Source organism: Cyrtonyx montezumae, unplaced genomic scaffold (assembly GCF_038088225.1).
Source record: "Cyrtonyx montezumae isolate F1298 unplaced genomic scaffold, pur_monq_1.0 scaffold_36, whole genome shotgun sequence".
Lineage (NCBI taxonomy): Eukaryota > Metazoa > Chordata > Aves > Galliformes > Odontophoridae > Cyrtonyx > Cyrtonyx montezumae.
The window spans coordinates 5,905,843-5,933,821 of record NW_027072041.1 but is presented as its reverse complement, the minus strand read 5'-3'; the positions used below and the strand labels follow the sequence as shown (position 1 = coordinate 5,933,821).

Below are 27,979 nucleotides of genomic sequence, written 5' to 3'. Positions count from 1 at the left end.
TAAAGGTATTGAAAATAAAATATATATTCATATGTACTAGGCATTGGAGATGCTTACATCTCCAGTTTCCATTAATGCAATTTCTAAATATTTCCGTATTACTTACATGCAAGCATTTTTACAATGCTATTTTATTTATAGCACAGGGAAAAAATATAAACTTTGTATGCTGTATAATAATCGAAATTATTTTCACTTTTGTATCTGGTTTAAATTTGCTTCAGTGGTATCTGAATGAAAGAATAACTTTCCAAACCATTGCTCAGTATGTTCCTCATGAAAATAGTATTTCACTCCAAAATTGTTTACATTTTTTAATGGCTACAGAGTGACATAAACGCAGATATTTCAAGTATATTTAATAAGTATATTCAATTTGTTATTTCATATAAAACTGTGATGAAAATGTCACCATTCAGAATTTGTACTACAAAGTTATCGAAAAACATATTTTGTATTTATCACCACTATTTATCAAAAATAAAAAATTAGGACAAGCTATTAAATCATACATACAAAATATTTCCTTCTTTTAAATTAATCTGTACTTTTAACAAACCTCTAAAGATACATTGGTATAAATGATTATGTCTTCTTCAAAAATTACATCATGGAAATTAAGTCACCTAAGTGGTCATAAACCTATGAAATTACATGGAACTTTCTTGACTGCCGAATTACTAGGTTAAGGAGTGGCAGGAATTGTTATTAATTTTTTTAAGGGTAATTCTACAAAACACTTAGATCAACATATTAAATTTTATGTCATTTCTTCACCTGTAACATTTGACTTCCAGTTCCATCTCTTAATCTGTAAGGTCTAATAACACCATCTTCACCAAAGAAGCGAGGTGGGCGTAGGCTTATCACATCTTCTGATGAATCTGCAACTCTGACAATAAATGAGCAAATTTAGGTTACATATCAGTATAGGTACTTAGCTATAATATTTATCAAAGTCTTTACAATATTTTGAATATAAAATAAATTCAAGTACTGGTACAGCAGCTTTTGCTGTCTGTATAGGCACTGGGCACGTGAATAGAAAGTAACCACTCTATGAAATAATTATAAGGTTTCTAGTTACTGCAATCTACTTCAGAGAATGACTTTTAGAACATGAAATTGGACAGAGCAGAACACAACTGCAATAGTTAAATAGAGAACAGCTGAGGCTGGAAAGGAACTGTGGAAGTCATGTAGTCAACCCTCATGCTCAAGTAGGGACACTCAAGAGCAGAGTGTCCAGGATCATGGCCAGGCAGCTTTTGGAGATCTCCAAGAATGGACACTCCACAACATCTCTGACCAACCTATGTAAGCACTCAATTTCCTACACAGCAAAGAAATATCTCCTGATGTCAGACAGAATATCCTATGTTCCAGTTTGTGGTCATTGCAGATTTTATCCTGTCACTGGACACCACTGAAAAGAGACATGTCCTGTCTTCTTGGTACCCTCCTTTCTGGTATTTATAGTTATTGATCCTTCTCTATTTCAGGCTGAACAATCCTAGCTCCATCAGCCTTGCCTCAGCGGAGAAACATTCCAGCTTCTAAATCATCTTTGTGGCCCTTTGCTGGATTCTCTACATGAATCACTTGTAGTAAGCAGCCAAGAAGCAGACACAGCACTTCAGGCATGGTCTCCTCAATTGAGGAAAGAATCATGTCCTTGACCTGCAGGCAAAACTTTTCTTAACGCAGCTCAAGATGCCATTAGCCTCTCTTGTTGCAAAAGCACCTTGCTAACTCACATTCAACTTGGAATCCACTTGGACTCCCAGGGCATTTCCCCCAAAGCTACCTTCTATCTGAATGGCCTAGCATGTGTTGGTGCCTGAGACTGTTTCTCTCATGGTGCAAGACTTCCCACTCTTGCTGAACTTCGGGAGGTTCCTGTCAGCCAGCTTCTCCAGCCTACTGAGGACTCTCTGATCAGTCAGCCATTCACCCCAATTTTGTGGCATCTAAATTTACTGTGGATGCACTCAGTCCTATCATACAGATCATTAATGGAGATGTTAAATGTGACTGCACCCTGTAATAGACCCCAAAGTACCTTTATTCATTGCTGGCCTCCAACTAGACTGCATCACTGACCACTACCGTCTAGGCCATTCAGCATGGCTTTTATCCACATTAATGCCTCCTATCCAGCCCATAATCAACTCCATTTGGGCTTTTCTTTCCCTAGATTTCATCCCTAGATGCTTGGACAATGCATACATACTCCTCTCAGTTCACCTTTTATTTTTTGATTCCTTCTACCCACCATTTACTTCCTTTTCTGAATTTTTCTGCTACAGTTTAAAGGGTGAAATACACAAGACACGGACAACTACATATACCAAAAATGGGATAGTTCACTGAGAAAAGAGCAATTAACAACTGTTCTCAGCAGGATTTATGAAAAGCCTCTCAAAACGTATTCTCCTTGTTATCATAAACCCGTTCATGATAAACTTAAAAAGGATGTCCCTTGTGAACCTAATGAGGTTCAACAAAAAGTGCAAGGTTTTGTACTTAGGTCAAGGTAATCTCAGATATGTATACAAACTGGGAGAAGTCCTTGACAGTAGCTCTTCCGAGAAGGACTTGGGAGTTCTGGTGGATAAAAAACTTATTCTGGGTTCCATCAGAAAAGCGGTGGTCAGCAGATTAACCCTCTCTAATAAGCCCTTGTGAGGCCTCAGCTGGAGTACTGAGTCCAGGGGTGGGGGTTCCAACACAGGAAAGATGTATAGCTTTTGAAGAGTGTCCAGAGGAAGGCCAGAAATGTGATCCAAAGCCTGGAGCACCCCTTCCATGAAGGCTTAAGGAACTGGCCTTATTCAATTCAGAAAAAAGAATGATGTAGGGAGACCTCATTGCAGCCTTTCAATACTTAAAGGGAGTTTATAAACATGAAGGAAATTATCTTTTTACATGGGTTGATAGTGATAGGACAAGGGGGAATGGTTTTGAAGTAAAGGAAGGGAAATTTAGGTTAGATGTCAATTTTATACTGAGTGGTGAGGTGCTGGAACAGGTTGCTCAAAGAGGTTGTGGTTGCCCCATACCCAGAGGTGTCAGGTTGGGATGGGAAGGGACCCTGGGCAATCTGATCAAGTACTTGACGTAGCAGATGGCAACTCTGTCTGTAGCAGGGTGGTTGGAACTTGATGATCCCTGAGGTCTCTTCCAACTCAAGCCATTCTATGACTCTATGATTAAGGGTGTGAGATTATCATATTATTCAAAAAACAATTCTGTCAGAGTTCTCAACTGTATCCTAAACTGCATCAAAAAAGGGGTGGCTAGCAGGTTGAAGGTGATTGTAACCCTCTAGTCCGATCTTATAAGGCTCCATTTGCAGTACTATGTTTAGATCTGTGCACCAGTCAAATAAATGCATAGAGTTCTGTGGCCTCCTCTGGACCTTTTCCAAGAAGTGATCAGAGGGTTAGAGCATCTGTCCTACCTACAAAAACAGTCTGAGGAAGCTGTGCTTGTTCAGCCTAGAGATGAGAAGGTCGTGGCAAGACTGGCTTTTCAGTACTACCATCTTAAACTGCAGTTGAGGAGATTTAGATTGGAATGGGTGAGGGATGGGAAAAGGTTGCCCAGAGAAGCTGTGGATTTCCTTTATCCATGGGTAAGATTGATTTTTTTTTTCCCCATATCATCTACATTAATTTTAAAGTTTTTGAAGAAATGTTGACACAAAGTTCATATCAACCTCAAGAATCAACATACCCCATCATTCTGACTTACACCATGACATGATTCATATTAATTTTACTTACTTTTTAATACCCTGAAATGTGCTGCTTGCCATGTCTATGATTCCTCCAGTAGGTCTAGCTACTGCTCCCACTAAGCCTTTTCCAACACCTTTGAAAAAACCAGCTGCTCCTTCTTTCTGAGCTCCTGAAAGTAGTAAGTGCAGCAAATTGTTAAGAAAAAAAAAAAGACCATCTTACAATATTATTTGTAATTACATTTGCTCTTATTTGATATGCAACTACAGTCATCTCCACATTTAAATGAGAAGTCCTGATAAATGTAAAATTCCATCAAATATCAAGAATTTGAATCAGGTGAACATTTAATGCATTAGAAGACCTAACTTACCTCTTATTGGTTTTGTAACTATTCCTGTTATGCCACTGACAAAACCCTACCAAAAGAAATGAGAATGTTGTGTCAAATGTTTCCACATTATATTTTTCTAACATTTTACTTATTACATTTTTTTTGTGAATAATTACAAATTATGTGTTAGAGTATTCTAAAATACACTGCAAGTTATTCAGATTAGAGACACTTGTTTCACCATTCCAACATCCTTGTTAATTCTCATATATTTTTCTTTAAAACTATCAGTCAATTATGGTCATATACTGGCAAACCAAAATTGAAGTGGAACAACTCTATAGAAAACTCTACATTTGTTATTTTTACCTCTATAAAACTCATTAAACTTTTTATATTCTTTTTTTCTTACAGAAACTAATCCTTTTCCTCCACGAGTGATACCCTCCCTCAGACCAGTGGGCTGTTTATTCATGGCTTCTCTCCTTTTTTGCTGATAATCCTCATCCATTGTTATTGCAGCTACGCCTTTTGCCATAGCACCAGTGATTCTTGAAGCAGCACCAGCTAATCCACCTATTATAAAATAAAACAGTTTAAGTAAAATTCCACTGCAACTTATGAATACCTACGTTGCTGACTAATGAGCATGCTACTATGATAAGGCTGAAACCTACCAACGGCTCCCCCTACTAGGGCTTTAAGTCCTAGTGCCATTCCTTCTATAAATTCTTCAGGACCCTGGATGGCTCCCTGAGGCAGGGAAAAAAAAAAAAAAAGAAGGTTGCTATTTGTGTTAAGTTTTTTTATAGTATATATACTTATATTTTTATGTTTTTATTATAATTTGTATATATTTAACAGAAAGCAGATGGAATTCTCTGTTAAGTTTATTAAAGTCACATTACTTTACAGTAAGTACCATAAGAAACAGACATTGTAAATTAAGGGAAATAACTTGTTTTTGTGTCACTTGAGTTCAACTTTTCACTTGAGTATCACTTTCACTTTAATTTTTTCAATTCTAAATATGTCCTTGGAACTACAGAAGTTATAAATTATATTGAAAAATTGGGTATACTAATATCTAGCAGTTTTTGCAAGATTTCACAAAAAGCTTGAAGAGATTTTTACCTGATAAGGTTCATAGAAAAACGCTTCTACTCCTTCAGACAAGCCTCTTATGAATCCAAATGGATTCCCCAAGACATCAAGGCCAAGAATAAGAACATACATTTGTTTAATAGCCTAAAACAAAAATAGATATTCAGTAAAAGTATTTCAGAAAATATACTAAAAGCATTAACGCATAACAGTTTACTGAAAAAAAACAGAGGACTAATTTAATATGAAGGACTCAGCATTTGAAAAGTACAGTCATTTTAAAAATGGTTGCACAATGAGAAAAACTTTAAAATCAGTCAAATGACTCCACTGATTGCAATTATTTCACAAATAGTCGAGACCTTGAAATATTGGTCAAAATCTGGTTGTGTGTGTATGCTGAGATAATTTTGTACACTATGACTGCAAAACGGAGGTATACGAGAGCTGCACTATGTTTGCTTCCACTACTGATTTCTGGAAGTTGTTTTGTTATGCACAATACTTTTATTATGGTAAGTTATAATTTAGTCACATTTACAGTCATAGTTTAGTAACATAACTTAGTTGCCTTAGTAAAGACAATAGGATCCAACAAATGAGTAATAGGTTTTTATGTTTCTTACGTATTTAAACTAACTATAAACATATATGGCTGCAATTAGTTAAGATTTTCATATTACCAAAACAAACAGTAACACTTTGAAAACAGAAATTTACCGAAACATCAAAATTTACTTATTCCAACCTGTTTTGAATAATGCTTTATCACTGCCGATTGGAGCTGTTGTGTAGTACAGAAGTGATAGTTGAGTTGAAAGAATGCCAACCTATTAAAAAAGATTTTTAAAAAGACCGTATTATTCAGACATAACATACATATACACACATTGATTAATAATATAGAATTGTTCTTTAGAATTAGTCGTTATAATGATATTTTGAACCTACTTAAAAACAACATCTTGTACATCTGTGAGGGTGGCACCTATGCTCTTCAGAAGGAGATTCAAGGACTGAAGTGGTATCAATTCTTTCTTTCTTTCTTCTTTGTTACTATCTTCACCACCAGTACTGAGTGAAAAGCTTAAGTGTAACTAAACGATAAGAAGAAAGATTGGGAAATAACATGAATGTTTATCAGAACTGCCATATTCTGTATGGCACTTCTAATCCTGACTGAAATCAGACTTCATACTACAGAACATGCATATACTCTTTAAGGCTATCATAAAAAACAATGAAATTTAAATCTAGCATGAATAACTGGAACTGCCTTTAAGGAAACAAAAACTCAAAAATACTTCTCCATGTTTTCAGATGAGGTCTCCACAATCTTTTAGCTATAACTTATTGTCTATTTAAAAAAAAATAAAATTAAAAAATTAAAAAGTCTCCATAATTAATACAGAATATCAAAGTGGACAGAAAACGACAACATTGCATGATGCCCAAGTAGGTAGACAAATAATTACTCATATAAGAACTGAAACATGTGTACAGCAAAAAAAACAGTGCAGACCTGAACTAATCAAAATATTTGTTTCACAGAAATCAAAGTGACATTCTTAAAACAGAAACATTCAGAAAATTTGCAGGAAGGGCTGTACGGGAACTCTTTGAAGCTCTCAAAATCAGACAAAAAGAGGTTACATGCCTCTGGGTTCTCTGAAAACCATACAATATCCAGTTTATGGAATAACAAAGTTTAACTATAGCTCACTTCAAATATATGTTGATTTTTCTTTGCACAAGTACTTTTATTTTTTATTTTTCCTCAGAAATGATGTTGTTTCCCAATTCACAGCACACTGTGCACACATGAACACAGTAATTTTGCAAAGATAAATAATGCAAAAGAATTACTGCATATGAAGAAATTTTTGAATGGGAAGAAAATAATGAATAGTATAATATTTATGAAGAGTTTCATAAACGTATATCACAAATAAATCAGTATTAACAGTAAAATCATTTTTCCACAATGTTTTTATTTTGATTCTTGTTGCCTCCCTATTTACTCACTCTACATTATCTACTACTCTACAGGAGACAAAAAAAATCATTTAATTAGACCACAAGCACAGACAATAATATGAAGAGTTATACCTTAATTGGAGAGATATGGAAGTATTCATACAAGCTGATTTGTGATGTATCCATGGATGACACACTCATCAGTTCTTCCTGAAGAGATTCTACATCCTTTTTGAAAAGTTCCATCTATGGATGCATTTTCAGAATATTATTTTAAAATGTAGAATAATAAAATCATAGAATTGCACAGTTGGAAAATACCTTCAAGATAATCAAATCCAACCACAACCTGATCGTATAACCCTAACTCTAACAGCTCACTGCTAAACCATGCCCCTGATCACCACATCCAAAACAAATTTAAACACACTCTGGGATGGTGACTCAACCACATCCCTGGGGAGCCCTTTCCAAGGCTTAACAACTCTTTCTGTAAAGTTTTTCCTTACATACAACCTAAACCTCTCTGGTTTAACTTGAGGCCATTTCCCTTTGTCACCTGTGAGAAAAAACCAACCCCACACTCACTGCAATCACTTTTCACCTATTTAAAGAGAGCAGTAGAATAAACAACCCCAGTGCCTTCAGTCACTCCTTACAGGACATATTCTCCAGACCCTTCACAAGTCTTGTTGCCCTTGTTTGCACTTGCTACAGTATCTCAATGTCCTTCTGTACTGAGGTGCCCACAAATGTACACAGTACTTCAGGTGGGACTTCACCAGTGCCAAGTACAGGGGGAGGATTACTTCCCTAGTCCTGCTCACCACCACACCATTCCTGATACAGGCCAGGATGCCATTGGCCTTCTTGGCCACCTGGGCACACTGCTGGCTCATATCCAGCCAATTGTCCACCAGCACACCAAGGTCCCTTTGTCAAACAGCTTCTATCTACCATTCATGAACTCATGCTGACAAGGGCCGGATACCCTGGTTGACTTTTAGTTGATCCATGATGGCCCCTGATATTAACTGTTCCATAACCTTCCCCTGCACTGAGGAGAGACTGATAGGTTTGTACCTACCAGGATCATCTTACTGGCCCTTTCTGAAGATGGGCTTCACCTTTGCCAGTCTCCAGTCCTCTGGGACAAACCCAGTCCAGTTAGCCAGGACTGTTGATAGATGATGGAGAGTGGCTTGGTAACCACATCTGCCAACTCTCTAGCCCTCTAGGGTGCAGTCCATCTGGCCCCATGGACTTGTGAGCATTCAGATCTTGGAGCAGGTCCAAAACTCTCTCATCATAGAATATGCAGGGCCTACTCTGTTCCCCATTCCTATCTTCTAGAGCAAGGGGCTGTGTGCCCAGTGAGCAATTCATCTTACTACTGAAGACTGTGTCAAAGAAGGCATAAGGCATCTGCATCAAAGAGTATAAAACACAAGAACAATCTAACAAGACTCTGCTGTTGCTATCTCAAGTTTTATTACTATCCAAGCAAACCACCTTAAGCTTCATAAAATTAAAAGTTTTTTCTACTCTTCCTATGAATAAAATTCTTGCATTCTCCTTGTACGATTATTCATTTCTCTTCCTTCAGCTTTTCAGAAAGCACTAGAAATCCTTCTTGTGCAACATGCAGACAAAAAAATTTTACTCTGTGTCCCAGGAAAAAGCGTTATATTAGTTCCAGACACAAAACCAGACCATTAACATAAACACAGAACATGACTTTTTTGGTGTTCGTTGTTGTTCTGTTTTTTTTTTTTTTCCTGTTTTGGTTCTGTTTTTACATGCAAGTTGAATGACTACAAATTTTATATCTATTCATCTGTGAACAACAGAAGGATTCTACCTGTTGGACATCCAGTACATCAGCCTGTGTAAAAAATTCAACCAGTGCATTCAGAAAGCCAAGGTCTAATCTGAGATCCATCTCCTGAATCAGGACCTTGAAGTACCTACACATGAAAGAAAAGAGTATTATTAAATTGTTAGTTTTTTTTTTTCAAGTATTATAAGTGAGGTGAACTATAACACTGAAACATCTACTTTTGTTGCTTATTAAATTAAGACAATTTTTTTTTTGGACATATTTGTCATCAGTAGTCAAAATGTTTCTTGTGCTAGTATAAGACAAATTCTCAGTAACCAGAATTATTTTAATAAAGTAGCAACATTTAATAGTGTAGACAGCAATTTTTTCCAAACTACTAAGAAAGACTAAAAAACTACTTTAAAAGTATCACTGAAATTCCTTGTTTATTCTGCATTTAAATGAGGAAATATGGTGGACAGTTTTCGCCTCTCGTTACTGCTCAGATCTGGTTAAAATTACCTGAGGTAAAATTACCTTGACTCGACATGGATTTTAACTTTTAAAACTTGATTAAACATAATAAATGGCACAGAGATGGAACATGTAAAAATACTTACTTAATATGAGATATTTGCGAATGTCCTGCAGTTCTCATAACAATACTGACATCAGTGAATGGTTTCGGTTCTATGGAGTTGTAAAATAAAAAGAGATAAGCAGAAATCTTTATGTGATAGACATATCCTGCCATTTTTAACATGAAAATGTCATAAATGTTCAGGATTTTTCAATCTTATGGAGTGGGATTATATAATAGATGTGAATGGGAAACATATCATGGAAAAGAGCAGGAACAGAAAGTCATAGGAAGACAAGGATGAAATGGAATATCAAAGTTCTATTTCAGTTGTCTCCAAAAATGTATAATTTTTATTTAAAAGTAAATTAATGCTAATATAATCTGAGACGCACAATTTCCCTATCCATGGAATAAACTTTTCAACCAATTATACAAAATTATAAATTAAAAAGATCCTCAGATTTACGAGCTGTAGCTTAAATTTGACTTTATTTAGGATAATTAACTGATATTTCAATAGCCTTCTGCACAGACTTGCAGGCAGTCATTTCTGTATCATCTCAGAAACTCTTCTGTCATTACTCTAATATCCCAGATGACTTTGCCCTAAGTGAGTTAATGGAAAACTGCAGCTCATCACATAGTATACAGAGTTGGAGGACTATGCTCCATACCATGGAGAAGCTGGAAATGAAACACAGAAAATACAATTTGCTAAGTAACTGCTATATGGTGCTTCACTTAGTGATTCTGAGATTAGTCTAGCATTGATTTATGTTTCTTTTCTCATTATTTTTGTTACGTTAACTAGGTCACTGGCTCAACCACTACACGCAAACAAATAAGAAAATATGCTTTTTAATCAACTTGATTACTATGAACAATTTGGGGCCATGGGGAAAAACTGGGTAACTTGAGATGAAAAGTGAGTCTTAAGAATCCTCCCTGCCCCCTAAAAAAAAATCCAAATGTGATTAATACAAAAAGTGTTTAACAGATTCACTATCACCAGGCCTAGCATTAGTTTGAAGCTTCTTTTCAAAGATAGTAAGCGCTTAGCTTTAGATTTGGTCTCAATGCAACAACTGAAAGCTCAATACAAATCTAACTAACACCTTATGATCTCCAAGAACACTATATTAGTGTGTAAGAAAGATGTACTTTCAAAAGACACTGTACCAATGAATGAAGTACGTTCATGCTATTACTGTGATTGTTAACTTTAGATGGCTTTCTCTGTATTTTCTTTGCAGAGAAAGCCAACTAAACCAAGAGTTGCCTGTCTGTAACAGTTGTATCTGGATTCTTTATAGTCAGTAAACATCCAGAGTCTTCAGATGATAAAAGTGGCATGGTTCACTTTCTTGAAAGTAAGTTATCAGAAGTAAAGATTAAGTTAAACTTGAACAACAAACCTGAATCCAAGGTGATGGACTTTGGAGGTTTAGTAGGATAGAACACAAAGGGAAATATGGCTCCAGGAATCTGGTTTTGTATCTAATGGGGGTAAGGACAGGACAAGGTGCAGTACATTAAATTTTCAGTAGTGAAATACTTCACAAGTAGGACAAACACAAGGAATGCTACAGGTAATGTTTGTAACTCACCAATTAAAAAGCAGAAGAAGACACCAGAATTGTTCAAAATATTTCTACTAACAAAATGAAACAATCCCAATCAAATAATGTAGAAAAGCTAGAAAAGGTTCTTCCAGTTGGTGTTCATAAGCAGCCCCCCCAGAATGTTGCAAAGGATTTATTTATTAAAAAGAATGAACATATATTTTGCTAAAAATAGCCTATAATATCTAAATCTGAGTTGACTGTAAATAAAAGCCACAAAAGAAAGCACAGAAGATGAACAGCAACTGCTTTGCTTCGTCATGGGTGACTTCTTTTTCCCAGAAGCATTTAAGCAGTACTTTGTTTTAATGGCTGAGAAACACTGATGTTGAAGCCACTGAAAACATGAAAAATCCAGACAGATCTGAAAATATATCCAACTTGACACAAGAAACTTACTTGTATCCTGTAAATTTGAATTCTGAAAGATTTCTGATGTGCCGACGAACTGTACTCCACTTTCAAAGCTGGCAGATAATTCCTTCTGATAGGAATCTCATTGGGTTGTTGAATCTTCATGTCATTTCCAGTAGGAGTTAAACACACCTATTGCAACATTAAGAAAAAGTTGTTATTCTACCTAACATAAAAGAGGGCTTTTAATAATATACTTTAAATTAACAATTTTCATTAACATTTAAATGAAAACAGTAAAAACTTTTTAAATAAATTACAACTAAGGCAAAACAACATAAAAAATCTGTATGCTTCATCATCTAGGGATTTTTTAGCTTTTTTGTACAGTTTTCCAGAGGTCTATGACCGAGCTAAAAACTAATTTACCTATACTACATTCATTTAACTGCTACACGGTTCTAATGAGATTGTGATACTTATCTACAGAGAAGAACAGCAGCATTCAGAGCATAACATGTTATTTCTTCCCATAATTATTTTAGGTATAGTTTTTAATATTTATGTGGTTGAATGACACAGCTGAATTTTGTGTGACTGTGAGAAATCACAGACACCTAAAATACAAGTCTCTGTGTTAAAATAATCTCCCAGTCTCAAACTAGCATCCTTTCCTGCCTCTTACTGTAACAGATTAACATATTGTAGCTTTGTGCATATTTAGTCCCATGACCTGAAAAAACATTACAGTTCATTTTCAAAATTAGAGGCTAGCAAAATCAGGCCTACAGTACGCTTTCAAGTGTTAAAGGATTTTTTTTTCTAGATAGCCATAAAGGTTTTATTCTAGGCAGAAATAGAGATGAAATTTTAAATGATTGTGTAAACTAATAATCTAGTTTTCATTGTTTTCCAAAGACTGCAATATAATAAATTATCTTTTTCCTGTGTGCAACCATAAAAAATAAATTTACAGAATGATCAGTATTACCAAAATATTTGGTTCCAACTCAACAGTCTTATTTTCTGATGGAGTGAGCTCACTGTATTCTTTGAACTCTTGTTCTAACTTATCTGTTTGCTTAACACTCATTGGTTTCCATCTAGACTTCTTCTTGGGTTTCATCTCCCAGACCACGTCAGAACTTTGAAAAACAAAGGACCAAGAGAAAATAGTTAGTTCAACACAAATTTTACATACCTAACTATGGGTTTTAATAGGTAACTTCCATGTAATGCGAAACCACATCATATAGCACTACTACTAAAATAAAAATAACTCAAATCACCCACTGCATTCTTGATACTAAGTGGAAGCCACTGTTTCTGATGTAACTCAAGAGAAGTTAAAAGAAAGTTATCTTAACTGAAGTTGGACGTGTAAGAAAACTTTGTCAAGAAGCCCATTTTCAATGGCACAGATATCCGTAATTGTACAAACCAAATAAAGGATTCCACATACACTGCTCTGTACCTTTTGGCATGGCTGAATTTACTAGAATTTGAAAGTTACTCAAGTCTACAGGAAATGTCTCAAATTGGCACTTATTTTTGATAGCTTATTCACTTTATCTGCCTAAATCACTAGAGAATTTCAGTTTATGTGGTTCCTTTACTGACTTGATCCCTTAGTGTTTTTTGTTGTTGTTGCTGCTGTTGTTTTTGTGTGTATGTTTTTCTTTTTATGGTATCCAAAATCAGTTATTTTCCATTCTGATGTTTATTATCAATGAAACAACATAATTTATCATCTTGAAAGATGCTAGAGTATTTTCTGCTTTTCTGCTTAGTTCTTCTGCTTCTGTGAGAAGATCTTGTATCTGATTTCACCTTAAAATCAAATGGAATACATGATATAGGACACAAAGTAAGAACTATTAGCCAAGTGGAAGATAATTTTTCTCTCCACAAGTTATAATAGCTCATACACACACAGGTGATCAGACACAGCTCCCTATAATCCAGTTTCTTTTTTTCTACATTAGTGTTCAGATACATCAGTAACAGAACAATCTTAAAAAGAAAAAGGTGATCTTAAAGAAAAGGATAAAATAACTGAAACAGCTCTTAGTTTGTTTTCTAGGGTTGTTTTTTTGTTGTTGTTAAGTTTGTTTTCTTTTTCCAAATGTTCCTCCTAATTAGATACAGACTGTCTACTGCAATCTTTTTGCAAGTCATTTACAAAAGGAAAAATTCCAAATAACTATGTTTGTGTGCTTGTGTGCGTGTGTCTGCATTTGTGTATATATTTTCTTCCACTGTAACCAAGGATTTATCGTATATCCTCAGGAACTGCTTTCAAGAGTCTGATATCAACAAAACAATAACAAAATAGTACCATCTGTAAGCATTGCTAGACTTCTGACTATGATCGACCAGTTCCTAAAAACACTGATTCAGTGAAATATTTACTTTGAATGTGGGCATTTAGCTATCACTTTTAAAATGGCTATTTCCACTGTCTAGATAGTCATCTGAGCTCAGTTTCCCAATTGAAGAAAATCTTACTCATCACACTCGTGAATGATAAAGTAGATTATGTGATGTACACACGTACTTCAACTTTCTGCTTGTTTTGCAGTGCAGTACAAAGAATAAGTTAAGAGGGGGGAAAAAAAAAAGTCAAAAAGGATCAACAACACATTCCTTTAGCAAAGACAGAAAAATCCACTGAAACAACTACCTTCATATATTACTTCCCCAAACTCAGCGCTCCTCAAACTACATAAACAGGAAATTTAACATACAGGGAATTTTGCCACACAGTCACACTCATATGCTGCAAAAACATACATATACAAGCACATGAAGTATATGCATTAATATAAAACATAGTGAAAACACTTCTCATTAGAACAAGAAAATATAAGAATTCAGTTCTAAATCCTCTCATGCAGATTCTCTCATTCCACTGAAAACAAACAAACAAGAAATATTTTTTTAATATATATATTACCTTGTAATTCCTATGTAGGACACCTCCTGCCTTGTATAATTATTAACCAACGAAATTCCAACATCTTGTAGAGACAGAATAATTTCTTGTTCTGCTAGTTCTGCCTGTACACTTTCATAAGCCAATTTAAATACATTCTTATCTTCAGTGAACAGGACAATATGTTGCAAACCTTCAAAAAATGACACTAAATAGATCACCTTTCTACAGTCCAGGCTGAGTACATCTACTTTGTCCTACAAACAAGAGAGGAAAGGTTTTTACAACTCTATTCATCAACAAGCAAATGCAATCCTTAACAACAAGAATACGAACAAAAATAGGAGACCATTTTAAAAGGTACAGGAAAATAAGTTTTTAATTACAAAGTTTTATTGCAGTCATTCTCACATGTGCTCTGGCAAACACAGAGTTGTTACTGTTATGCTTGAATCTTGCCTATATAGTCCTTACTTATTACAGTATTATATGTACGCTAATCCCCATTACAAACAAACACAACAGTTACTGTTCTTCTATTCCTCAATAGAAGTTAGCTAAATGGCAAAAATCCCTAGCACTATCCTACCCACTGAAATTCACTAATGTTACAAAAGCAAGACCTGAAAAACACTTCTATTTTATCTGATGTGCCCTTGAAAAAAAAAAAAGTATAGCGTTTGCCTAGATAATGACACATTACATTTTTATGGAAATAACTGCAACCATTTTAAAATACTTCCCTACTTCTGAAACTACATAAAGCTGTTCAATGCTTTATTCACCGATTTAATAAAAAAACAACTTTAACATATTTTGCATCAGCTTTTACTACCACACAGTCATCACAAAGGAAAATTCTGCTGTCTGCAGATACCTCCAGGTGTCCATCAGATCCTTCACAAACAGCTGAAAAAGTTAACTTGGCTCTTTATTGAGGAAAATACTTAGAAAATAGAACACCTCTGTGAAGAAGGAGTTAGAGGTTCTGGTAGATAGAAAACTCAATGTGTTTGCAGCCCAGAAGGCCACCTGCATTCTGGACTGTGTCAAAAGAAGGGTGGACAGCAAGGAGAAGAAGGTAATTGTCCCACACTAGTCTGCATTCATGAGGCCCCACTTGTAGAGCTGCATCCAAATTGGGGGACTCCAGCACAAGAAAGACAAGGAGCTGTTGGTCTAGATCCAGAAGAGGATCACAAAAAGGATCAGAAGGCTGGAGCACTTCTTCTACAAAGAAATCCTGAGAGACTTCTTCAGTCTGGAGATAGGCAGGATCCAGGGAGGCTCAATGTATTTTTCCAGTACTCAAAGGGAGCCTATAAGCAGGCAGGAGACTGACTTTTCATGCAGTCTGATATTGATAGGACAAGCCTCAAACTAAAAGAGGGGAGATACAGGTTAGACACAGGACACATGCTGGTCAGAAGCTGTATTGGGCAGAGTGACCACAAAAATGATTGACTTCCCTATTCCTGGTGAAGAAAGGAGGGGAGGTCAGCAGAATTACAATCTTGGACTTCCAGAGGGTAGACTTTTGTTCAGAGAATCTCTTGGAAGTGCGTCCTGAACAACAAAGAGGTCTAGGAAGGCTGGTCATTCATCAGAAAGGAAATTTTAAATACAAAGGAACAGGATGCCCTCCGTGCTGCAAGATGAGCCACTGGGAAGAAAGAGCAGCCTGGCTGAGCAAGAAACTTCTGCTGACACACCAGGGAAAAAAAAGAGTTTATGAAATTTGGAATAAAGGACTGGCAACTTGGGAAGGCTGTAATTTTGTTGCTAGGATATAGACTGAAAATGAGAAAAACAAATGTCGAGAGAAAATGTCATCTGGCCACTACTGTTAAAAACAAAAATCTTTTTACAAATATATTAACAACAAGAGGTAGGTCAAGGAGAATCTGCACACTTTACTGGATGATGCAGGGAACATTACCACTGAGGATGAGGAAAAGATGGAGATTCTTAATCCCTTCTTTATTTCCATCTTTAATAGTCAAACCAGTTACCCTGAGGGTATGCTGCACCCTGAGCTGGAAGACCAGTTAGGAGCAGAATAAATTCCCAACAGTTCAGAAGGAACAAACTGGTAACCTACCTGGACTGTCTCTAGTCCATCAGACCAGACGGAGGACCACCTGTGGATACTGCTGGAGCTGGTTCAAATTTAGTAAACCACTTTCCATCATTTATCAGCAGTCCTGGGATGGTCAGAGGTGCTAGGGAGGTCCTAGACAACTGCAGATGCACCAAGCTAAAAGAAGGGCTGCAAGGAGGATTCAGGGAACTACAGGCCTGTCATCCTGACCTCCGTTTTGGGAAAGGTTATGAAGCAGATCAAATTGAGTGGAATCTCACAGCATGTGTGGGACACCCAGAGGATCAGGACTAGTAAACATGGGTTCAAGAAAGGTAGGTCCTGCTTCATCTACTTCATCTCTTTCTATAGTCAGATGACCTGCCCAGTGGATGAGGGAAGGGCTGTAAATACAGTCTACTTGGGCTTGAGCCCTATAGAAGGATCTGGACAGGCTAGATCAATGGACTTAGGCCAATTGCATGAGCTTCAACAAGACCAAGTGCTGGGTCCTGCACACTTTGGTAACAAGCCCATGCCAGGTTGAATGGAGCCTCAGGCAACCTGACCTATTGGTTGTCAGGGATAAGTGTGTGAGTAAGGTCCCTATGAACCTACATCATCCTGTGATTCTGTGAACTCATAGGAGAAAAACTCAAAATGTCTAAAACACTTTATCTACCTTCGCTTTGTTAAAGAATCAAAATCTTACTAAGAAGGTGATTAATAAAAAAAAAATCTTCAAGTTTCCTTTTGAAGTAGGACAGCATCAAGGAATATCATTATTTAGCAGTTACACTGGAAGTTTATTAGCTTCAATACCTAGTGATTCTAAGATCACTATGTCATAGTAATACAAATCAGCACATTCTCATGCATATCTAAATCAACACAATTTTTTTTTTGATTGAACTATTCCTCTAGGAGTAGACTAAAATGCAGTAGGAGATGCAATATGATAGGCAAAACAACAGTCTTGATTCAAAATGAGATTACTCCCACATCAGCTATCCCAGAATTTAATTAGGTCTACAAGAATACAAAGTTCTTGTTCTGAAGGTAAAAATCTTACCAGCACTGCAAACACTGTAAAACATTATGTCATTATGCAAACCTAGCTATTATTCTCATTTTGCATAGAAAAACCTCAAGAAAACCACAGTCCCTCTTTTTTCTAGCAGATTCTATGTATGAATAATAAAAACATGCATACAAGTACTATCAGTATAAGCATCACTATGAAAATAAATATTCCTGGCTTTTGAATGTGAAACTATGGAACATTCTCCTTTACCATGATTTGTGAGAATTTCCTCTGTAGAGTACTTGGGTCAGAATAATGCCTATTAAATGATGTAATAACAACAACAAAAAGTGTACACAGAAGAGTAAATAGCATTAAAAGCAGGTCTACATACTTCTTTTGGTGTAATTTCCTCTGTTCTTTTTCCACATTTCCATGTCAATTTTCTAGATCCTGCTGGGTCTGCCCAAGTATATAGCACTGCCTTGTTTGGTGGAAGACAGCCTTCTAATTCACGGAGGGAACTAGAACAAAATGGAACAAGCAAGAATATTCACTTTTTCAAGTAATGAAACCGAAAACTGAAAACAACAATAAGCAGACAAAAAAACCCACCAAAAACATACTCAGCACAATAATAAAATCACTATTTAAATTACAAAAATACATATTAATACTTACTAAAGTATCTCCACCAGATTTTTAAGAATCGTTTTCTTTCCCACTTGTGACAGAGCATGATTAAGTACAGAAAAGTAGACAGACTGATAAGAAAATTTAGAACGTCTGCTGTCTAAAAAATTGTTCTGAACCATTTGTTTAGGAAAGCCTTCCCCTATATTATTTGCTGAAGGGAAAATAATTCTTTGTACCTGGTTATAATGGGTATTTCCAGGCAAGCCAATTTTAAATACTATTCCCCTTACACAGTTTAACAGGCAAGTTTCTCATCTGCAGCTTTCTTGTCTCTGTAAGGATTCTATCGTGTAAAGCTCATTACAGAAGTTACATATATATGCATTAAACTAACACTGGGAATGCGCAAAATCCCACTGATAAGATGACTGATCTTTACAGATTAAAACCAAAGTGAATACTTTACTATATTCCTCACGTGAAAATGAGAATTCAGTTGTAGGCTTTACTTCAGCAGCAGCCATTTGAAGTAAAAATCTTTAAACAGCAGTCTAATTTTCTGAAAGAGCAAGTTTGGCCTTTAGAAAGATCTAGGCCAAGAGTGATGTAACAATTCTTGCACTTCTCAGCACTGTAATTATCAGCACATTAACTATTATGAAGCATTCCAGTCTCAAAACAGAAGCAGTACAGCTGCACTTCAGTGGTGCAGCAGAGCACCAGTCCATCTAACCTACTATCAGCATTGAGTCACAGAAGTGGCAGACGTGGTATTATTCTGTAACAATCCATGAAAGATACTTTATGTGGAAAAAAAGTAAAAATAAGAATTCAGGTTTTTAATGACCTTCCCCCTTGATTTCAAACATTGTTACAGCAGGTGTTGAGACGAAATCAAGATATATTTCCAGTGACTGCAGATACTCAATCTGCTTTAATAATTCTTCCATAACTACCTGTTTTTCAGTCTATGCCTTCCTTTTTTGTAACTTTTTAGCTCATTATTTTTGCTAAATCTTAACTAAACTTGACAGCAGAGGAGAAGTCTGAAATCTAACTACGTTTCCAGCTCAACCACTACTTATCCTCTGATGTAGACACAACAATAGTTCCAGAACAGCTAAATACATCCTTTGCCCCAACACAGTTGTAAGGGAATGCAAGGGGCAAGGACGTAAAATTCTTAAGAAATGGGACAGTTGCTTCTTTAGCTCACAAAAAAGCTTAATTACTTCTAGAAGCAAGTACTTTGGGCTACATAACATTATTATTTATATTTATGCTCCATTTATAAAACAGAAGATTTTTAGGTGTTTTGACAAAAGTAGATATTCAATTTTTAAGAAACAGGCTTTTCTCCTCCATTATTCTACCTTAGGTAGTTGAAATAAAATGAGAATTTTTGGTCACAGAACTCCACATAAACTTTAATAGACTGTTCATATAACTGTAAAACCATATTCCTGTGTAGGAAGATGAAAGCATTCTGTAATGCATCACCTAAATGCATCTCTGCATAGCACTCGTTTATTTTCTCCATTATTAAACAAGGAATGTTGACATGTCTATTTTAGTTCTGCATGCAATTTAGTACATGTATGCAATGTATGCATGTACATACCAGTACCAAAAATCATAAAACCATGACAGACTTACAAGCCTGCAATGAAAGGCTAAAAGGCTTAAGGTGCAGCATTAAAACAGTTCCATGCATATTTAATGTATACATGCATAATAAAAATCTAGTCTGAACTATTATCACCACAGAAATTAAACTGCGACAACAGTTGCTTACGTACTACTAAGCAGACATAGTTATAATACGTGAAATAACAATTGGCATACCTACTTGCAGACATAACACAGTAAAAAACTGCCTTACATACCTTTGTCCATACTCAATAATTTCTTCTTCAGTATGGTTTATTAACAGAAATGGTGCTGCTCCATCATGGTAATCAGAAAAGGTAATCACTGTAGAATGTTCAGTCAAATTGACATCCACTGTAATCCCTCCAAGCTAACAGGTATAAAAAATTACGTAGTAAATAACAACAGAATTATTTTCTAACAAAGCTAATGTAACTTAAATATTTCTGAAACTTCTATAACATGAAACCATCAAACAACAAAACAAACAATCTGTTTTAGGATGCCTATTAAGTATATTCCTAATCATAGCGTTATTAGAGAACAAGCATTGCATTCAGTAACTAAAACTACGAAGCATTTCTATAATCCCAAAGTTTAGGCTATTGGTAGCACAATCTTCTTAGAACCACTCCTATGCAATAATATCCCTCAAAATACTCTACTAAGAACATCCAAATATTTTAAAATTGTTGCTAGATAAGGCTATATGTAAATTCAATTGTGTCAAAGTTACTTTTCAAAGTAGCAGCATCACTTTATAACTAATGTAAACACTTCCCAGCCTTAACTAGAGAACTCTGACAAAATCTTTTAGCTTCAAAAGGGGAGCACTTATAATGAAACATCTACATATATCTGCGTGAACATATACACATATACAGATACACAGGTATATATATGATTTTTTTTCCAGCTAAGCTTTTGTAATACTGAATTGAGTAGTCAACTTTGCAGAATGGAAATGGGACATGTATTTATGCTTTTATGTAATTTTCAAAGGTAACCATTTACCTTGTTGTCTAAATTCAGTAACAGACAGTTTTCTTGCTTATCAAAATTTATCTTCTTTGGTGGGAGATTAGAATTTTCAACTCTAACAAGCAGTTTGTTGGCATCATTTTCAGGCCAAAATGGAATACACTGTTAAAGAAAGAAATCAGATATTTTGAAGTAAATGAGAAGACAAACTAACTATTAAATGGCACTCCACTTCAGCCCAATGTTAATTCCTAAAATTTCACTCAAACTTGTACTAGAATTGGATCAGAAGCTGTTACAACACCTGAAATTAATTGCTTACCTGAACACAATAAACTGATTCAGAAATCAAATGGATAGAATAAAATTCAGACACGAAATGGATAATATATTTGAAATCCCAAGTATAAAGTAGAGCAGAGCTAAAAAACCAAAGTGGTCTTGCTTGTTAAAAAATATTAGAAATATGCACAAAATCACATTTTTTCATTAAAAGTTCTCTTATTAAATAAGTATAAATTAATTACAAAAAACTGTATAATGATAATCAATGACAGAAGACACTTGCATAAATATACTGCTACATAACTTGAGTAAACTGAACATTGGCACACTAGCTGCTCTTTTGTAAGATATATAATACACACACAGAGTCACATATAAGCATGTGTATATAAAACAGAAATAAAACATGAGCCTTAGGCAACTAAAACAGAGGGTACACTCTGCTATTTTCATCCATAACTGAAATAAAAATCAATAATAAATAGTTTTAGTTAATATAAGTAGATAAGACAGGGAGTTAGTAAAGAAAAAAGTTTTAATTATAATGAAAAGTCTGCTGCTGATTAAAAGACTTCTGCAAAAAGAACAAGTTATGATTATTCGTAAGTCTCAACCACATCAGCAAGCACTCACAGCTTTCTTTTAAAGTACACAATGGCTCTGTGCTCAGAATGAAAAGATCAGAATAAGTCAGTGAATGTCTAGATGCACCATTTTTCCTATATGCCACACTGTCCACCTGTAGCATTCAAAACCGCAGATTCATCTCATTCCAATACTGATTGAGAAAATCAGATAAAAAATTCAATTATATTTGAATCCTAGAATAAAATCATCAATGGTGAAATACTAGTTCACCAACTTACCATGCCACTAAGTTCCCTTTCCCATTGTTTCTCACACCACAGGAAGCAGGAAGACAAAGGAAAAAAATATAGTTAAACAGCAAGACTGAAGGTATTATCTATACCCAACACCAAAGGAAACAAATTGTGTAATATACAATATAGCAAGCAAGTCTCAACACAGGAGCATAGGAGACCTCAGAGGAAAGAATCAGTCAAGAATAAAGGAAAGTTTCAAATAAAAACTAAAACAAGTAGGAAAAGTTTAGCTAAAAAAGTAACAGAGGCAACCACAGAGAATGGAAATACTTTTTTTTTTTTTTTTTTTTTTTTTTTTTTTTGCAACAGTCTAGTGCTTTAGGCACAGAACGGTGCTATTTCCAAAGTTGCCACACCATTTGTCAGATTTGGTATTAGAAAAATATTCACCAGTGGAATGTCAGGTAGTGGAACAGGTTTCCTAGAGTTCAGAACATGCTTGGACAATGCCCTCAGACATATGATCTAGTTTTTTTAGTAGTACTATGTGGAGCTGTAAGTTGGATTTGATTATAATTGTTTATTGTCCCTTCCAACTTGGTATATTCTATTCTATACTTCCATCTCCACTCTGCAGTAGTAACACTAATCTGACTTTTTATTCTGGCATAACTGTGTCAGTGAACATGGGAAGCACTACTGATGTCATCTGTTTGTCTGACTTCAGCAAGGCCTTTGGCATTGTTCCTCATAACATCTTTCTCTACAGACTGGAAAGATAGGGATTTGATGGGCAGATGAAATGGACAAGGAACTGACTATGAGATTGTACCCAGGGAGTGGTGGTCAGTGGCTCAATGTCCAGATGGAAATCAGCAACAAGTGGTGTCCCTCAGGGATCAGCCAGTACTTGGATCTGCACTCTGGAATGGACAGTGGGATCAAGTGCACCCTCGTCAAGTTTGCAGATGACACCAAGCTGTGTGGTGTGGCTGACACAACAGGAAGACAGGATGCCACTCAGAGAGACCTAGATAGGCTCTAGCATTTGACACAGGTGAACCTCATGAGGTCCAACAAAGCCAAGTGCAAGGTCCTGCATGTGAGTTGTGGCAAGTCTAACTATCAGTACAAGCTGAAGGATGTAAGGATTGAGAACATGTCTATTGAAAAGGACTTCAGGGTACTTGTGGATGGTAAGCTAGACATACGCCTACAATGTACCCTCACAGCCTGGAAGACCAACCATATTCAAGGAAGAGTAGTCAGAAGATTGAGGGAGGTGATCCTGACCCTCTACTCTGTGCTGGAGAGACCTCTCCTGGAGTACCCTGTCCAGATGTTGGGTCTTCAGTATAGGAGAGACGTGGACCTGTTGGACCATGTCCAGTGGCCCTCCAAGGATCCAAGATACAGAACACCTCCCCTAAAACAAGCTGCTGAAAGAGCTGACACTGTTCAACCTGGAGAAGTCTCCAAAGAGACCTGAGAGCAGCTTTTCATATCTAAAGGTGAGATATAAGAAAGAAGTAGACTGACTTTTTTGCAGGATCTGTTGTGAAAAGACTAGGGGAAATGGTTTCAAACTAAAAGAGGGAGATTTAGATTGGATACAAGGATGAAATGTTTTACAATAAGGGCAGTGAGAGACTTGGAACAGATTGGGCCCAGAGATGTGGACATTCCATATCTGGAAATACTCAAGGTCAAGCTGTACAGGACTCTGAGCAACCTGATTCATGTGTTACATGTCACCAATTCATTGTAGAGGAATTGGACTAGATGACATTTTAGGGTTCCTTCCAACTCAAATGATTCTACAGTATTATATCTAGCAGCAATCTCAAGTACAGTTATGGTCAACAGTTTCCTTCATTTTTCTAAGGGTATATTCTGGTCAGCTTGGACTATATTTAGTTTAAAGAACTGTCTGTCCCTGGCAAGCCATTTTGTACCATACCACTCAAAATCTACCAGCTCCTTCCTATTGCAACATTTGAAGAGCAATAGATTTTTCTCAAAAATAGAAATCGAAGTTTGACAGATAACTCCTTTCCAGACAGGACACATGTCCAAGACTAGATGGACTACAAACAAGAATTGCTTTTTTCCTGAGAAGGTAACCTATCATTAAGAAAGAATGGATCAATTGAGAAGCAGAAGGAAGAAATTAAATGGACAAAAGTGAACAAAGGAAAATGAGGAGCACTGCAGGGAAGTGAAGTAAGCTGAGATATGAGGTAAAATGTTAGCAAACTTGTCTCTATTCTGGATATGCTCCTTTTAAAATCCATTGGAGAAGAGGGAAAGTACGTGCTTTCAGCATTCACGTTACTCCAAACTGAACTTCAACATTACCTCCAAATTCTTTCTTTCTCCTATACATTCTGAAGAAAATTCACAGTGTGAAAATTGAGATGAACTGAACTAAAAACACACACATAGAACTCAAGGCACAGAAAAAAAATAACTGTATCAGACACAGGGATGTTGCAGTGTTAAAAGCGAAGTTGCATGAACAGAATGCTTCGTCAGCACAAAAGGTGCCATTTCTGCTTGTCCTAGATGTCCCACTTGATGCAAGCACCAGGTCAGTGAAACCACTTATCACCGAAAAAATGTAACAGAAGTTTCAGTGCCATATGGAGAAATATAATACAGTAACAGAAAGCTCTTTTTCCTCATACCACTACTTATGATGCAAGTAACAGAGAAACCATTCCCCTTATGAGTGTAAACCAGGTCTACAAAATGTCCAAAATTAACTCTGAGAAAAGGTAACAGAACACAGGTAACTTTAAAAAGCAGTGCATCCAGACAATGTCATAGAAAACTGCGTATGTCTTTTCATTTCCTATCAATGTTTTAACCATTTTTTTTTCCTCAAAGAAAAGACTGGAAAGGGTTTCTTTTTTAAGTTTACCTGTTGCAAAACAATTGGTATCCACTTTTCTTTGCCTTCCTCGGCTACTTCCAAAGTGTATTTGCTTCTATTTGAGATCATAAAAAATGGAGTGAAAGTTACAATTCTAGTAATATTAAAACTGCTGTTGTTTATGGTGACACCGACCTGCACAGTGAATAGAAAAACACTGTTAGACACAGTTCTGCTCTGACTTCTTTTACAGTCCTTGAAAGTAGTGAATACAAAAGACAAACTTCACATACTAGATAATCTTTTTTATGACTCTTGCATTTCACCGAACCATGACTTCCAACAGTGTCCAGGGAAAACTGATCAGACAACTCACTATCAGTTACCATAAGTTGAACCTACGAAGAAACAGCTTGTATTAATTTTCGGTTTACAGACACTGACCTCTGGAATGACATATGGAGTATACACGTATACATATAAAGCGCATACTGAAAACATTAGTATTTCTATGTATAAGACACAACAATCACCAGTACTGACTCATTCCTCAGTCAGAAGTAGGGAGCATTAAAAATCACTCAGCAAAGTCAAATGGTAAACTGCAATTAAACCATAGCTTACTAACAACTAAGAATCTAACAACGACAACTGCAAGTATTCACTTTTCAAGTACCACAGCTTAACATTCTTAAACAACTTCAAAGTATTACTTAGAACAAGGAATTTTATTGATGCAGCTTAAATGTGATAAAGGGCTGTTTCTTTCTCAGGCTCAGTGATTTTTATTCCTGATAAAAGATGAGCATGTCTTTCTTAGGGATATCTTTGATATATTTCACCAAGCATATCTGACAGTACACTGTATTATTTAAAGTAGTCCATCTTTAGACAGAGGCACAGATATGCTTTCATGCTTTTTACAGTACATGAAAGTGTAAAAAGTAAAAAGAAAACCACAGACAGCAAGACACAGAAGTATAAAGTACAGAGCTATCAGATTTTACTAACTGTAATACCTTGTTATTTTGGAGGAAGTTTTTGGGTTGGAAGGAAAACAGTAGTGGCTTTTTGCAGTCTGGAGGATGCTTGCGGTGAATACCGTCAGCTTTATATTGCAACATGCGACCAGTTTTGTTTACCATCCAGTATGGGCTGTGAATTGCTACAATCATCTGCCCAGTTGTGTATGTCACGTGGACAGCAATGTCCAGTTCAGTCTTATCCAACTCTGTGATGCAGTAAAATGTTGTGAAGCTGATATCTGGTAAGTTACTTTTTATATGGTACTCGCTTTTCCAGTTTTGATCAAGATAATTAAGCAACTGTAAATCTAGTTTTGTTTGATCCAAGACTGCATTATGAATCTGGGCTGAACATCCATCTTGCAGAGTGTCAAATTTGTTCCCGTCTCCCTTTAAAAACAAGCGACAGTCAAAACCTGTATCAGTATCAATATAATATATTTCTAGGCGTTTTTAAAACTCAAGACACAAGTTATCTGAACAAAATAGTAAAACATTTATTGCATTATTTAACTGTGTTACATTATTAGATATCTATCTTAATAACATATCTTATTTAAAAAAAAAGTATTGTCATTAGCATCTAATGCAACAAATTTGTCACCAGATTCAAATACAATGAGATTTCCTCAACTCAGAATTTATTTCATTAGATTCGTAGAAGAGATACAAAAAATAAACTGTTAATTCCAAGCACATGGCAGAGATCACAATCCCTAGCTCTAGCAATCATGCATTTATGATAAAATGTTATGTCTAGACTGTTCTACCTGAGTCCAAATATTAATCACTAAGATCATCTGAGAAAAAAACATTTCAGTGTCCCTTATCTACATTTACATTATTCTAACTGTATGAGTAAGCAGTGGGACATAGTCTAGGCACATCCACAGACTAAAACATTTAGTGCTGAGAAACAAGTGATGACACTGTACATGTTTTAGGTGTTTTAACTCAGAGTAGCTGGTGCTCATCTTTCAAAGGCCCACTGACAGACAAAGGGGACTTCATTCATTTGGAATAAATGTACACTAATGCTGAAATTCAATCAAAAACTTAGTAAAAAGGGAGCAATGGGACAACTCCTAAGCATGGTACTATTAATGACAGTTTGCAAAAGCACAGAAAATGCCATGTAGGATAACCTATTTATATTGCTTGAGGCAGTCATAATCCACAGGAAAGACTACACTGCTTAGTTAGGATCAAGATACAAATGGAAAACAGAAAGTAACTCCCCCACAGGATCAAGCTTACAAACCATAATTTTATCTTTGCCTTTGTATCTTAAGTATGAGTTAGTATTTATTATTAAAAACATTATTTCCCCCCATTCTGGTGTCACTTCATTTCTATAAATACAGATTTCCCCATGATATCTGTAAAGCCTGCTTCATAAAAACTGTAATAGAAGCAGTTTACTTAAACACATACTTCAACTTTCAAATCAGCTTTTATAGCAAAAGCAGTCAACATCACAAAAACTTACCTCTATAGAGTAAGTTATGTGATAAGGAAGAAGATTGTGAAGAAGAACAGAAGGCCATAAATGAACAACATATGGAAAATCCCACTGATCATCTGAACATAATGAAGATGTCAGTGTGTCTTTTACTGTAACAATATTGATGATAAGTGAGTGGTTAGTCAACTTCACAGACTGGCATTTCCTTTGTAAAAGGCTGTCAATGTTTTTCATAATTTCATCAAAAGTAATTCCTTCACACATATCATATTCTCCATCCACTCCATTTTCATTTGCTACAGGTAGCAAACTCAGTATTGATCTGTAAATGAAAGCATTTTTAAACACTCAGTATGAGATTGAATATTTTAATTATAAAAAGTAGATGTAATAGTAACATTCTAGTATTTGGATTTTTGAAGATTTCTAACAGTAACTCATTGCCTGCCTTTGTCTCATTTGAGTAAGAAAGTTAAGGCAGATTAGGTGGCAAAGGTTCCTGGTGAATCTTAACAGTTGTAGTTTTCTGCTTCACACCATCGCATACGTTACTCAAAAACATGATGGCGGTTGTTATGAAGATGCCACTGGATTCACATACAGGAACTGCTATATTCCTTTTCCAAGGAAAAGATCTGAATAAACTACCCAACTCTTGTT

The 27,979-nt window shown here is 35.8% G+C and overlaps 1 protein-coding gene across 1 annotated transcript in view; it reads right to left on the bottom strand.

Moving 5' to 3' along the window:
- VPS13A (vacuolar protein sorting 13 homolog A) overlaps window positions 1-27,979 on the bottom strand; it is a 101,096-nt gene that overhangs the window by 15,710 nt on the left and 57,407 nt on the right. Inside the window, exons 47-68 of the mRNA XM_065745550.1 lie at window positions 27,344-27,641; window positions 25,849-26,244; window positions 25,123-25,227; window positions 24,878-25,024; window positions 20,879-21,007; window positions 20,101-20,234; window positions 17,973-18,102; window positions 14,496-14,731; window positions 12,531-12,684; window positions 11,585-11,731; window positions 10,979-11,060; window positions 9,601-9,670; window positions 9,020-9,125; window positions 7,291-7,404; window positions 6,133-6,278; window positions 5,930-6,011; window positions 5,212-5,325; window positions 4,755-4,830; window positions 4,490-4,653; window positions 4,117-4,162; window positions 3,789-3,912; window positions 778-892 (exon numbers count right to left, since the gene is read on the bottom strand). Of these exons, the coding sequence (XP_065601622.1) occupies window positions 778-892; window positions 3,789-3,912; window positions 4,117-4,162; window positions 4,490-4,653; window positions 4,755-4,830; window positions 5,212-5,325; window positions 5,930-6,011; window positions 6,133-6,278; window positions 7,291-7,404; window positions 9,020-9,125; window positions 9,601-9,670; window positions 10,979-11,060; window positions 11,585-11,731; window positions 12,531-12,684; window positions 14,496-14,731; window positions 17,973-18,102; window positions 20,101-20,234; window positions 20,879-21,007; window positions 24,878-25,024; window positions 25,123-25,227; window positions 25,849-26,244; window positions 27,344-27,641 (3,115 nt within the window). The remainder of the gene's footprint in view (window positions 1-777; window positions 893-3,788; window positions 3,913-4,116; window positions 4,163-4,489; window positions 4,654-4,754; window positions 4,831-5,211; window positions 5,326-5,929; window positions 6,012-6,132; window positions 6,279-7,290; window positions 7,405-9,019; window positions 9,126-9,600; window positions 9,671-10,978; window positions 11,061-11,584; window positions 11,732-12,530; window positions 12,685-14,495; window positions 14,732-17,972; window positions 18,103-20,100; window positions 20,235-20,878; window positions 21,008-24,877; window positions 25,025-25,122; window positions 25,228-25,848; window positions 26,245-27,343; window positions 27,642-27,979) is intronic.